A 13,594-nucleotide genomic window follows, 5' to 3' on the forward strand; every position below is an offset into this window, starting at 1 on the left:
CTCCTACAGAAGACAGAGCCCTTGTCTGTGTATTTCTTTCTTCCCCAGGTTTGCAACAGTTTGATCCCCATAAGCTGTGTCTACACGTGCACGCTACTTCGAAGTAGCGGCACTAACTTCAAAATAGCGCCCGTCGCGGCTACACGCGTCGGGCGCTATTTCGAAGTTAACTTCGACATTAGGCGGCGAGACGTCGAAGTCGCTAACCTCATGAGGGGATTGGAATAGCGCCCTACTTCGACGTTCAACGTCGAAGTAGGGACCGTGTAGACGATCTGCGTCCCGCAACGTCGAAATTGCTGGGTCCTCCATGGCGGTCATCAGCTGGGGGGTTGAGAGATGCTCTCTCTCCAGCCCCTGCGGGGCTCTATGGTCACCGTGGGCAGCAGCCCTTAGCCCAGGGCTTCTGGCTGCTGCTGCGGCAGCTGGGGATCCATGCTGCAGGCACAGGGTCTGCGACCAGTTGTCGGCTCTGTGTATCTTGTGTTGTTTAGTGCAACTGTGTCTGGGAGGGGCCCTTTAAGGGAGCGGCTTGCTGTTGAGTCCGCCCTGTGATCCTGTCTGCAGCTGTGCCTGGCACCCTTATTTCGATGTGTGCTACTTTGGCATGTAGACGTACCCTCGCAGCGCCTATTTCAATGTGGTGCCATGCAACGTCGAAGTTGAACATCGACGTTGCCAGCCCTGGAGGACGTGTAGACGTTATTTATCGAAATAGCCTATTTTGATGTTGCTACATGTTGCTACAAAAATAAGCTATTTCGATGTTGGCTTCACGTGTAGACGTAGCCATAGACTGAGAAACCCATGTAGAAGGGCTAGTCACTTCTAGTGAACACCAATAAAGATGAAAGTGGTAGAAACATTATTATTCATTCAAGACATTTTACAATCTTCTGAAATTAAGCAGGAGGTAAAATTTTGTTAAGTGCAAATCTCTTATTTGGAGAGCCAAATGTTTTCAGAAAAATATTTGCTCTGTAGTATTTTCTGCTTTCCACTTGTCAATGGCTGTGTCTTCACATGCTGCTTCTTCTGGAATGAGCCATCCAGAAGATGCTAACGAGGTGTGGAAGGATCTTCTGGAAGCCCCCTCTTCCTCAAAATTTTCCAGAAGATCCCCATGGGGCACGCATCTGCACATGTATTTTAGAGTCCAGAAGAGCTTCTTCCGGGCTCTGCATCATGTGTCCATATGCTAATTAGGCACAGGAAATTTACATCCATGCCTTATTAGCATCTTTTGGACAGCTCATTACCATGCCACTTCCGGAAGAAGCGGCACGTGGAGACACAGCCAATGTGTTAATTAAAATTATTGCTTGCAATCCCATCTCAATGTAGGGTTTGTTTTCTGTTTTTATGACCCTCTTCTTTCACCATGCAATATCCAGGATGTCCTCAGACCTGTGCCAGCCTTAAGGCCAGTGGTCTATTGGAAAGAAATTTCATGGCATCTCTCAACAAAGCCTCTGGCTGAAGGGAGTCCAAGGCTTAAGCTGCTGCTGGAAAATGTAGCATAAGTATGTGCTAGTTCGATACCATTCAGCTGGATGCCTCACTAGCCACTTTGGGATTTAATACTTTGTAATAACTGAGGACTATGCCACCAAAGGACCCCAACCCTTCGACATATTTTGTCTGCATAAGCAGATGCAGGACTTTTGTGGAACAGGTTCCTTTCAGATTGCTGAAGGGATTTCAGCATTTTTAAAATATACATCTTCCTAGAGTCCAACTGGTCGGGAGTAGCAGTGTTTTAACCATTTTCAAATCAAAGACCAGATTCAAGGACCTTTACAAAAAGCAAGATATGTATTTCCCCAGACTTTTCCAGTGGTAGCAGGGAAGGAACAAGTTGGGTCTTGTCGGAACTTTGTGAAGGCCACGAAGGAGTCACTATTGGAGATTACAACAGGGTCTGTGCTGAGAAGCAAAGAATTTCTGGTTCTTTGGAGGTCTGTTTAAAATTTATCACATCATCCCTCCACTGACTATTAAGTACTATGCTAATTCACATGCACCTTCCACCAGTAGCCTCCATCCATCACAGTCTAATTTTATGAGTTTTCCCATTCATGTGACTGGGTAAAATGGTCACTCTATTCTCTCAAACACTTTCACTGAGGTCAGAGATGGTGTATAAAACAGAATTCAAATGCTTCAGCACAGAAATCCATAAACCAGTTGTGAAAGAACTAGGAAGGAGATAAACCAGGAAACCATTCACAACAATCACAGACCAGATTTATTGTTATGATATTCTGGGATTTCACAAAAGTAATATGGCATAACACAAATAGTCCATCCCCAATGAGAAAATCCTGCCCACAATCTTTATTTTGAAATAATACAACACCAAAATAATACCCATGTTTTCCAGGCAAATTTAGCATGAAGTACTAACCCTGGAACAGAAAAGTTCTCAGTTGTCATAAGCACAACCTGCTGCGCCTATAATTACATTAAACACCTTTGTCCTGTGGTTCACGTTTTATATCTATTGGGCCATATATGCCATTGACAAAAGGGAGCACAAATTTATTGACTTCAATGGAGCCATACCCACTTGAATGGAGTGGTAACCAGTGAAGTGCCCTCAACAGAAGAAATAATTATTAATGTGCATTTTTGTATGTATAGTTATGGCCAGATGAATGTGTTTACTGTACCTGTATCTTGGGTGAATTATTGCATAGATGATAGGATTGTAGATTGCTGAAGCTTTGGCGATAACAGCTGGCACAGATTTTGAATACGGTGTTAGAGTGTTGGCATGGCTAAAATTAAAGGAAACAAAACCACAAATGTATTTAACGGATTTGTGTTAACGGATCCAAAAACATCCAACTCTTTTTTACTGTTGTCAGAGGATCACAGCACATAGTTAAATAGCTTTGAATGTTAATTTGTTTCAGTGAGTGAATTTCTTGCAGAGATGAAGACTACTCTGATTTGCTGCCATAATGGTTACATTTACTTTGATAAGCTGAATGACCATCAGCCAATGAGTTTTCTGTTTCTAAGAATGACTAGTACCCAGAACATGCACACCCCATCACTTCTTTCTCTGTTTCTCTGTTAGTCAGAGGCAGGGGAAGAGATTAATGTGGAGAACAATATAGCCATGAAATGGTAATAACAAAAGCCAACTCAGAATGAAACTCTTATACTGCCATCTGACAGGATCAGTTTCATTCTGATAATGAACGAGCATCAAGGAGACAAATTGCAGGGTCCAAACGGAGAGGGAGGAACATGAACGGGGAAGTGGGCTGAGGTCAGCTTTAGCAATTTTTACCTCAGGCTCTCCCAACTGCAAGGAGGAATCGAATTTCCATTGACCATGACTCCTACTAATGTCAGTGCAGTGGAATGTACATCAGCAGGGGAGGAGGTCCCCTTAGGGGGGAGAGCAGGGAAGGTGAGGGGGACATGAGCTCTTTATTTAAAAAGTTGAGGGAGAAAGCCTCTTGACTCCCTCTACTAGTCATGGACTTGAGGAAGAGACTCTTGATGATCAGATATGAGGAGAGTGATCATCTGCTATGACGCCTAGGATTCCTCTGCATAAAATCAGAATATACACACACACAAATGCAGTGTTATGGAAGAGAACACAAATCTGTGCTCAGGAAAATAGAGCACATTGACTTTTCATGTAAGAAGTGAAATGGACACTAGCTAACCTTGTTGTTCTAGCCATGGGGCTGTCCTAAGGAATGATATATTACCTCTAATCTGATGTCTGTTTTAACGCCTTTTAAAGGAAGATACTCTGACTATAGTGAAATCTCATTCGCAGTCCAAGGAGGAATAAGATTTCTGTGAAGAATCTCAGGGCAGCCTCAAGCTAGATCATTTGCTCCTCATTATTAACTTCTCTTGACTGACTTATGGCCACCAGCTTTCTACTTACCCTGCCCATGCAATCAGAGTGACACAAGCATATGGAGACCAAGACAAGACAAACACAATGATGACCACAAAAGCAATTTTTGCCAGCTTCCATTCACTCTTCATTGACTGCGAGAGGTAGGATTTACGACCATATGACCCTAGCTTCTGAACATTCCTGTGAGAGGAAGAATAAGGGACATTACCAAATGTAAGAAAATATTTGGTACAAGTTACACAATGAATTATTAGCAATAAATAAAATGGAGCACATGCTTCATGTTTCCCTGCCCAAATATACACAGTGATTTAACATCTTAATAAGGCATCTTTACTCCTGTAAAGGGGGGTAACCATGCAATTTGTCCTCAAAAACAGCCAGGAGGAGTAAGCAGGAAGAGAGACAGTGTCTCCTGGACATGCTCACTTTCTGTCATAGAGCATTGCTCAGATTGGACTTTGTATCTTTGAGGGATGGGACTGACAGACTGGGAGCATTCTGTTCCTTTTGGAATCAGGCAGCTCTCAGTAGCAAATGAGCAGAATTACCACTCTTTTCCCTCTCTCAGTGACAGAGGCACAAGGAGGCTACCAAAACAGGGGTTCTTTTCCCTGAGAAAAAGCAGTCAAATAGCACTTTAAAGACTAGCAAAATAGTTTATTAGGTGAGCTTTCGTGGGACAGACCCACTTCTTCAGACCATAGCCAGACCAGAACAGACTCAATATTTAAGACACAGAGAACCAAAAACAATCAGCAAGGAGGACAAATCAGAAAAAGATAATCAAGGTGAGCAAATCAGAGAGTGGAGGGGTGGGGGAGAAGATCAAGAATTAGATTGAGCCAAGTATGCAGACGAGCCCCTATAGATGGGAACTTTGAGTCACTATAGGGGCTCATCTGCATACTTAGCTCAGTCTAATTCTTGATCTTCCCCCCCACCCCTCCACTCTCTGATTTGCTCACCTTGATTATCTTTTTCTGATTTGTCCTCCTTGCTTACTGTTTTTGGTTCTCTGTGTCTTAAATATTGAGTCTGTTCTGGTCTGGCTATGGTCTGAAGAAGTGGGTCTGTCCCACGAAAGCTCACCTAATAAACTATTTTGCTAGTCTTTAAAGTGCTACTTGACTGCTTTTTGTTTTGATAGTGTATAGACTAGCATGGCTTCCTTTCTGTTACTATTTCCCTGAGAAGTCATACTGCCACGGATGGGTGGGAGGCTGGACAGCAGAGCTGTCTTCAGCATTTGTCTCATCTTTGGGGATTTTCTGTATTATGCACAGATTCACTCCTCAAGAGCAACACTCCTTGTTGCTTCCACACTTCTACCAACTCCTCTCGGTCTCTTTGGGTCATGTCAAATGACCACCACAGATACTACTTCACTGAGCTAAATATATTGGTAACATATCCTGGCTGCTTGGCAAAGCAAGAGCTCTGGTGAACCTGGCATGAAAAGTTTAGGGGGGGTTACTTTTACACTTTAGCAGGATTATCCATGGGAAAGTGGTATTTGAACCAATGAGTGATTACATTTGTTTTGCTCAGAGATATTTTTTGGAGGTCAGGGTTTAGTTGCAGATACTCTGAAGGAATATAACAAGCCTGGAGAAAGACCCACAGCTATTGTGTGGGGATTCTTCAGATACTGTCCTTTTTTTTTTATGCCAGCAAAATCAGGTAATATGCTGCAATTTATAGTAAAATGATTTGACAGGATTTAACAAAAAATGTTCAGTGAAGATTCACTTTAAAAAAAGGCTTGTGTTTGCAATTCAGCAACACTGTATTGAGCAGCTGCTTCCATAAAATGACATACATGAACAGACACACTGGCTAGGTCTACACTACAGCAGTCCTCTGAAAGAGGTTCTTCTGGAAGATCTCTTCCAAAAAATCTTCTTTCGAAACAGCATGTCCACACACAAAAAAGCAGATGGAAAACAAAAAAAAACTGATCTGCTATTTTGATAGAGAGTGACCACACAGCCCTAGCTCTTTTGAAAGAATGGGCCAGGATTGAAAAATTCAGTGCCATGCAGACTGTTCTTTCAAAAAAAGTCCCCACCCAAAAGAATCTTTTGGAAATGGGTGCTTGCTCTTCCTCATCTGGGAAAGGAAGATGGCCACTGGAAAAAGTGATGCATTCTTCTGATTTAATGTTGAAAGAATGCATTGTGTGTGTAGATGCTCCGTGGGATTTTTGGAAAGAGTTCCCAGCTTTTTCAAAAACACTCGCTAATGCAGACATAGCCACGATGAAAGAAGACTGCAGATAACACCGTGTCAGGAAGTAGAATACATATTAAATTCTCACAGCAATAGTGATATTGCTGTGAGGACCAAGTTACCATTATTCCTTGTTATCAAATTTGCAACTGCAGAGAGCATTCACAAGCCCCCATTCAGAAATGCACATGAGCATGTGCTGAACTGTTAAGTACCTATGCAACTCCATCCCATGCTTAAGTCTCAGTGTAGTCATTGCAGGTTAAACATGTTTAAAGTCAGGCATGTGATTAGTTAGTTTGCTGAAACAGGGCAACAGGGTCTGATCCCATTCAGGTCAGTGGGAAGAACATTATTGACTAAAATGGGATTTGGGCTGGGCCCTGAATGCATAATGTGTGCATATTGAGAGGAAAAACAATAGAGAGAATTCCCTTTTTGATCTCTGATAACACCAAATTTTTATAGGTACAAGCTGAGACTGAAGTCATGCAAAATAGTTTGTACTTGCCTGTATTTTTGCATGATGTTTGATCTAATAAAGGCACAAATAGGAATGCATGTGCACCATAGCCTCTCTCGTCTCCCTGAGCTCAGCTGTATGAGCTGTGACCTCTGGAATGTCTACAATAAATTACACTCTTGAGGCATGAGGACTTCAATGTCTGTGGAGTGTACCAAAATCAGCCTAAGCCCATTTTCCTGTACAACAGGCTTATTCATTGTCATACGTTCCAGGGGCCTTAGATGATGAATCCAGACACTGGAGCAAATGAAAAATACCTGAAGATGAGAACAGAGCATTTCTACGTTTATTATCTAAGCCAATTGTATATCTGGAGCATGTAAGCAGGGAGTTCTCTGTATTGTGATTCTATCGGACATCAAAAGAATGCAGATTCAGCATAAACAGCACCATTACTATATCTTTTTAAGCCAGATGCTTTGAGCGTATGCTTTACGGCAAGCTGATAAGAGATTTTAACTTCTCTTGCTACCCTGCTTACCTGCCAGTACTTCTTATGGCCAGAATCATGAACAAATAGCAATGGAATATTATAACCAAGGGAATGAAAAACACACAGCAACATAACATCATGGTGTAACTTCTGTTTGCCGGGGAATAGGTTACATAGTCCCATGTACAAGATATCATCAACCCTTCTGGCACATAGGAACCTAAGAAACATGAAAGGTAAATATATGTATGTACAAATATATATACATACAGTTTGTACAGTTACTGGTCAAAGACAGTTAACATGCAAATTATATCAAGTGACCTCCACTAGACATTTGGTACTGCAGAATCACTTCACTGCTCCGCTGTTCAACCCCGATATAGAATACGCAATACAAAGAGCACTGATACAAAACTGGTGTGCATCTTGTTTCCCACCAATGAGGGCTCATTACAAAACTGCATCATGCACAGAAAGCAAGAAAACTGTCAAGTCTTCCATGAGCAACTGTTTAAAGCATTCCCCAAGTGGTAAATGGAGGCGTGTTGAATACTGGTCAAGGGAGACAATCTAACCCAGCAGTGAGCAACCTAGGCTCATGAGAAGGCCATGTGAGTGGCCCTCCTCTATGCCAGTGGGCTGCAAGATTGTCATAATCAAGACAGTCTGACGTGGTAGGGTAGTTTTGCTAATGACCCTTGCATATCTAGAATTTGCCGGCGTGCCAACTGAGCAGTAGCAATGCTTTGGTAGGATGCAGAGGGAAGGGAGCATGTGGCTCTCACAGTTAGCATTGTGTGCAATCAGCATGTACCCCACTTCACATGCTCTTGCTTTAGGTACATGTTATTTTAGTAATACTGCTTGGAAAAAAGCAACATGGAGGGAAACCAGCAGAATCTGGCAGCCCAAAATGTGGACAATGGCAAACAAAATACCTCACTGGCCACATCTAAAACCCTGATGGGCCTCATGGGTGTCCACCTCTGATCTAACTGCTCTCCCCACCTTTCACAGCCCACCAACAGAGAAGGGGGAGAAGGGAAAAATTGCTCTGGGCCCCAGAGCAACAAAAAAGCCCATGGCTCCCAGACAGACCCTTCAAATTGCTGGTGAAGTCCCACACAATACATTATGAGCAGCAGAGGGCTGGAGAATGTGTGGTGCTTTCTAGGTTGAGGCCTGTCTAGTCCCAGCCCTGCCCCTTCTAGGGGCACAGAGCAGCCCCTCTCAGTCCTTCCCAGGGGACTGACAAGGCTGTTGGCCCTGCTGACCTCTCGATTACTTGCAGGAAGGTTATTTGCATGTGACACATTTAAGAATCTTCAACAACAGCAAACATTAAAGGCACAGATACTAAAGCCACATAATTGAATGTCTTTTGAGATTAATTTGGAGAAGGTCTCATTTAAAGGCATTCATAATTTTACCTGTGCTAATTTCATACAGTCTCATCCTAGAAACTACTTCTCCTAGCCCTAATTTCCAAATTGGTATGTCCTACAAAGGTGTGGGTTGGATGAAGAATGGCAGCAGGAGAAGCAGAGATTCTGCAGAGAGATATGTGATGGATCTCAGCGGAAGAGGCTGCTGGTTGGATAGTCATTGGGCGGTTAAAATAGGACTTGTTTTTAATACAGGACAGATGCCAAAACTAGTCCCAATAAAATGTTCAAAACCCCTCTGCAACATGTCTAAAGTCACTTCCCTGTAATGTGTGCACACAGAAGGCCTGAGGGTGTGGCACACTGGAAGGGTTTAACTGGCACTAATTTAGGATTCCGGGGAACTCAGTGCATGTGCCTCACTCCTGCTCCCTGCATCTGAGACATCTCTATGCTGAGAGTGGAGGGAAAGAAAATGGCATAAAGCTTTCTGCTAGCTGAGAGTTCCTTGTACTGGGAAATCCTCTCCCATTGGCTTGAGATGACTGCAACTATACTTTGCACCAGTGAAACGGGACATATCTGACCATGGTACTGTATTAATTCCAGGCCTACGTCCCTGTGCATTAGAGATGGAGGTGCAGTGACAGCTGTACTGTAGTTAAGACTGCTTAAGCATTTCCAGACCATCCATTCCAGCCCCACAGAACTTTCACCTGAGTTCAGTGGAAGGCAGACTCTTACACCCACATGGAGCTCTATGGACTCGGTATAGGAACAGCAGGTGGCCGTACGGATTCCTTGGTAGAGTCAGGGGCTTAGGCACTGATCTTGCAAGCTGACTAGTTGAAGCAGAACCTTATGCTCAAGCCAGGCCTCACTGCTTCTAATGCAAACTCGTTCTCTCGATTATGAGCTGTAAACATAAGACATGGTGCTGAACATCAAAAGCCAGGGCTGTGGTGATTAGAGAGCATGGGCAAGCGTTGGAGTGCATATAAGCAGACATGCAAATCAGAAGTGGGAAAAAAAAAAAAAATCAATGAAGGCAAAGGAAAATAGTTTGAAGATGCTTAAAAGATTTTTCCTTAAGCTTTTTGTTCCCCCACTACATGGTATTCGGCATAATGTACAGTTCAAAGAGGTGAGGCAGACCCTACAGAGAACGGGTATATGATATATAGATTGGTGCTGAGCTAGTCTACAGAAACTGTCACTCTGCATTGGACAGAGAAAGATGGAAGGAAATAGTGAGGGAGGCAGAAGACACCAATGGGCACTGAGCCCATGGTTGTTGTTGATGATGACTACATGTTAAATGAGCTTTCTCCATTGTCTGACCCTTTTAGTATGAGAAAATCCTCTTCACTAGATGAAAGTAATTCAATCAGCAGAAGAAGATCTCTATCATGCATATGCTAACAGAATTTAGAGCACTTTCTCCATTAGGATAAAACTATACTCTTTTTGCTTTTAAATCTCTCCCCTTCTACCCAATTTTCACTACCAAACAAGAGAAAGGAAAAATATCACTGATTACCCACTTCTGTTTCCTCACTCAGGAAAGATGAGCAACAGTGAATGACCTCAGCTGCACACTTTAAAAGTTTTTAGAGAGAGATCACTAGCATACCAGTATATTCCTTTCTGTATTCCTGTATCAAGAGGAATGATATATTGATATGATTCACTTCTAACAAAAGAACTGTCACAGCTGTGAAGGATGCATGAAATACCTGAAATATTTGTTTTACTATTATGTGTCTAATTTTAATTGTATTGTTTGCTATATGATTTCAAGAAGGTAATTCAGGCATCTGCTCACCTGCATATAAGCAGGAAAATGGACAAACACTTCCGACAGGCACCCATTTACCAAAACTTCTTATAAAGCCATGCAGAGAACCACTGTCTTCTATTCTCCTGCCCTGTCTGTGCCACTTTTCCCCACTTCCTGGAAGGGAAGCCAAAGCCCACCCACTACCCTAGATCTCAGTCCAGGGTCTTTACACTTAGCTAACCATTTTGCTTTCTCTCCAACCCTGTTGCTCTTTCCCTAGACTGTTTCCTACATTTTCTGTCTCTCTCCTCTAAATTTTCCAGCCCTCACTCCCACCTACCAAGGAGGAGGTGCAGACAACACAGCTGTGTAACTGTAACCCTCAAACACACCTCTTTTCTCCCGGGGGAGACAGAAGACTATTTTCCCTGAACCTCTTTTCTGTTGCCAACTTCCTAGTTTTATGTGAGTCCTGCGTGTTTCTTCTACATTGGGCTCCAGCATCAATCAGCTTCTCAAACCCTAACTCTGGGTCAGGTGCTTCCTATCAGGGTAATTCACCTAATTTATTCTGCCTTTTGTGTGGGTGAGCACCCCATCACATATGTCACTGGTCTCTTCAGGAACTATGACAAACATGGAAAGACTTGTAGGGCTCAAACCCTATATCCGTGCTTGCTAAGGAAACACTGTTGGTACACAAGATGTTGCACTCCCAGTCTGAAAGGGGGGGAGGTTGGAGTGTGTGTGTGTTTGGGGGGTGGCTGTGTGACACCACCCTGACAAGTTAAGGCACTGGCTTGTAAACCAAAGTGAGTTTCCTTTTACTGCTGCCACAATACTGTTTAAACTCATCTACTAGGAATTAGAGATGGAAAAGAACTCTCAGTTCATACTGCAATTACCCTCCCAGTGCAGGTTTGTTCTACTTGCTTTGCTTAGTCTAATTTTACAGAACTCAAGTGATGGAGCTTACACTGCAAGACTCTTCCACATCTTAACAGAGGCCCAATTGTCAGGAAATAAATTCTTACCAATGGAAATCAATGTAAAACCTCCTAGTGTCAATGGGATGTGGACCCAGTTTTTGTTTTAGTGACGCTCATAATTAAAGGCTTTGCACAATTTTACCATAGGCAAATGAGCGAGTAAAATTCATAAGCCTGATTAAAGGCAATAATTTTATGTTAATTCACTGACATATCCAAGCCCTTCAGTTAAACAGATCATTACTCACTATTACAAGAATTAATTGCCACAGGTACTAATGCTAAAGCCTTATTCCGAGTGACATCTTACATACTATACTTAGCTGTAAAGCTACTGATAACAGGCAGATGTCTTTTTCATTGTAGCACTCAATACAGTCCTGCTGAAGGGAGAATGCCACATTCTATGGTCACAATAATTCAGTTTATGGATAGGGGTAACAGAAGAATTATAAGGCAGCAATGATACAAAAATGTAGTTACTGGGATATCCAAAGATCACCCAATTTCTTTTCTTCTAAAATAGAGCTAGTTAATAAACAAATCAATAGTGGAAATCAGAACACCAAAACAATGCATGGGATTGAGTCATCTTAATATTAAAATAAAAATACTATTGTCAGTTATTAAATTGCAATTTCACTTGCAGTGAAAGGAACATCATGGTTTAAATCAGGCTTCATAAGATTCTGATGAATGAAGCAAGAAGGTGAAAATGTCTGTAGTTCTTAACAAATTAAGCATTTAGGATAATGTTACACTTGTTCCAAGAATAGAAAGCACTCTCAGTAAAAAATTAAGAAACCCAAGCACCCTAAATGGGTAGCCATTTTTGAAATTGCTGATCTTCAAAAATCGCTTCCGTCCACTGTAACACATTAATATGAGGCTCTTGGAGTGTTTAACAGCTATTAATAAAATGATAGCCCTGTGAAATAGTTAAGTAGTCCTATCCCATACTTATAGACAAAAGAGACAGTGAAGGCAAGTGACCAGACAAGATCAGAGAGGAGTTGAGAGTCTAGGAATAGAATCTTTATAAACTTGAGCTCAAAGATCTATGCCTTACCCAGAAGGCTGTTCTCTTCCCTCCACCCCGCACTTTATTTACGTCATCCATCATACTTTGCCAGGCTGCCCGAGATGGGGTAAGGAGAATGCCCTCTGAATGGGCATGCAGGGGGCAGGAAGGGAGATAGTTAACGTCTCAGCATACAAGCAGAAATTGGAGTATGTAGGCAGCAATGCTTAGGTGAGTGACTGGGTTCACGTGTAATGGGGAGGCTATTTGGCAAGTGGTGGATCTGCAGTTGTGCATGGAGACAGGTAGGCATGCTGTGTGAATGTGTGCACACATGTGTCTGGAGAAGTTTAGCTGCACAGAGTAACAGAAGGCTACAGCAGGCAGCAGAGAAAGAGAAGAGAGCAACAGCAGCAAGAGAAAGGAGGAAGAGAATGAAGCAAAAATGGACTGTGAAGAAAACAGGCCTTTAAAAAGAAACAAAATTAAACACACCGGAAGTAAAATGTTTGTATACACGATCTAAGTTTAATTCCAAATTACATAAATTAAAGCAACCAAACAGTGATGGATTTTAGATGCAAATCTAAATTCTCAGTGAGGAAAAGAGGCAAATAAAAGACAGGGCCGGATATGGTAGATGCCTATAAAATCACAAATGGCATGGAGAAAGTGAAGAAGGAAGCATTATTTAGGTCTTTACATGAATGCAGGCATAAGGTTTAACACAACAGAAGGAAAAAACTTCACACAATGCACAGTCAGCCTGTGGAACATGTCGTCACAGGATGTTGTTAAAGACAAAACTATAATGGTGTTTAGAAATGAACTGGGTAAGTCCACAGATCAATGACTATTAGCCCAGATGATCTGGGTGTCACTAGCTTTTGCTGGACAGTGGGACTGGTCAAGAGGAGTCTTTATTTGCCTGTGCTGGTCATTCTCTTTGAAGCAGCTGGCATCAGCCACTGTCAGAAGACAGGATTGCAGGCTGCATGGGCCATTGGTTTATCACGTTCTTATCTAAAAAAATGTGAAAACTCCTCGTCCAGGTTGTCTCTACACTTACAAAAGACATTGAAATGGCCATGTTAATGGCCAAATCGAAGAATACTAATGAGATGCTGAAATGAATATTCAGTGCCTCATTAGCATGATGCTGGCCACGGCACTTTGAAAGTGCCATGGTTCGCTCACCCACAGCTCGGCTACATGGGGGTCCTTTTTGAAAAAACCCCGCAAACATCGAAATCCCCTTATTCCAATCAGCTGAAGAAAGCAGGATAGGAATGAGGGGATTTTGATGTTTGCGGAGTCCTTTCACAAAGGA

The 13,594-nt window shown here is 42.4% G+C and overlaps 1 protein-coding gene across 1 annotated transcript in view; it reads right to left on the bottom strand.

Annotated features, from left to right (window-relative positions):
• LOC142012788 (melanopsin-like) overlaps positions 1 to 13,594 on the bottom strand; it is a 72,507-nt gene that overhangs the window by 16,349 nt on the left and 42,564 nt on the right. Inside the window, exons 5-7 of the mRNA XM_074993588.1 lie at positions 7,135 to 7,306; positions 3,920 to 4,075; positions 2,673 to 2,780 (exon numbers count right to left, since the gene is read on the bottom strand). Coding sequence (XP_074849689.1) covers positions 2,673 to 2,780; positions 3,920 to 4,075; positions 7,135 to 7,306 — 436 coding nt within the window. The remainder of the gene's footprint in view (positions 1 to 2,672; positions 2,781 to 3,919; positions 4,076 to 7,134; positions 7,307 to 13,594) is intronic.

This window comes from Carettochelys insculpta, chromosome 4, assembly GCF_033958435.1.
Source record: "Carettochelys insculpta isolate YL-2023 chromosome 4, ASM3395843v1, whole genome shotgun sequence".
NCBI classification, from domain to species: Eukaryota; Metazoa; Chordata; order Testudines; family Carettochelyidae; genus Carettochelys; species Carettochelys insculpta.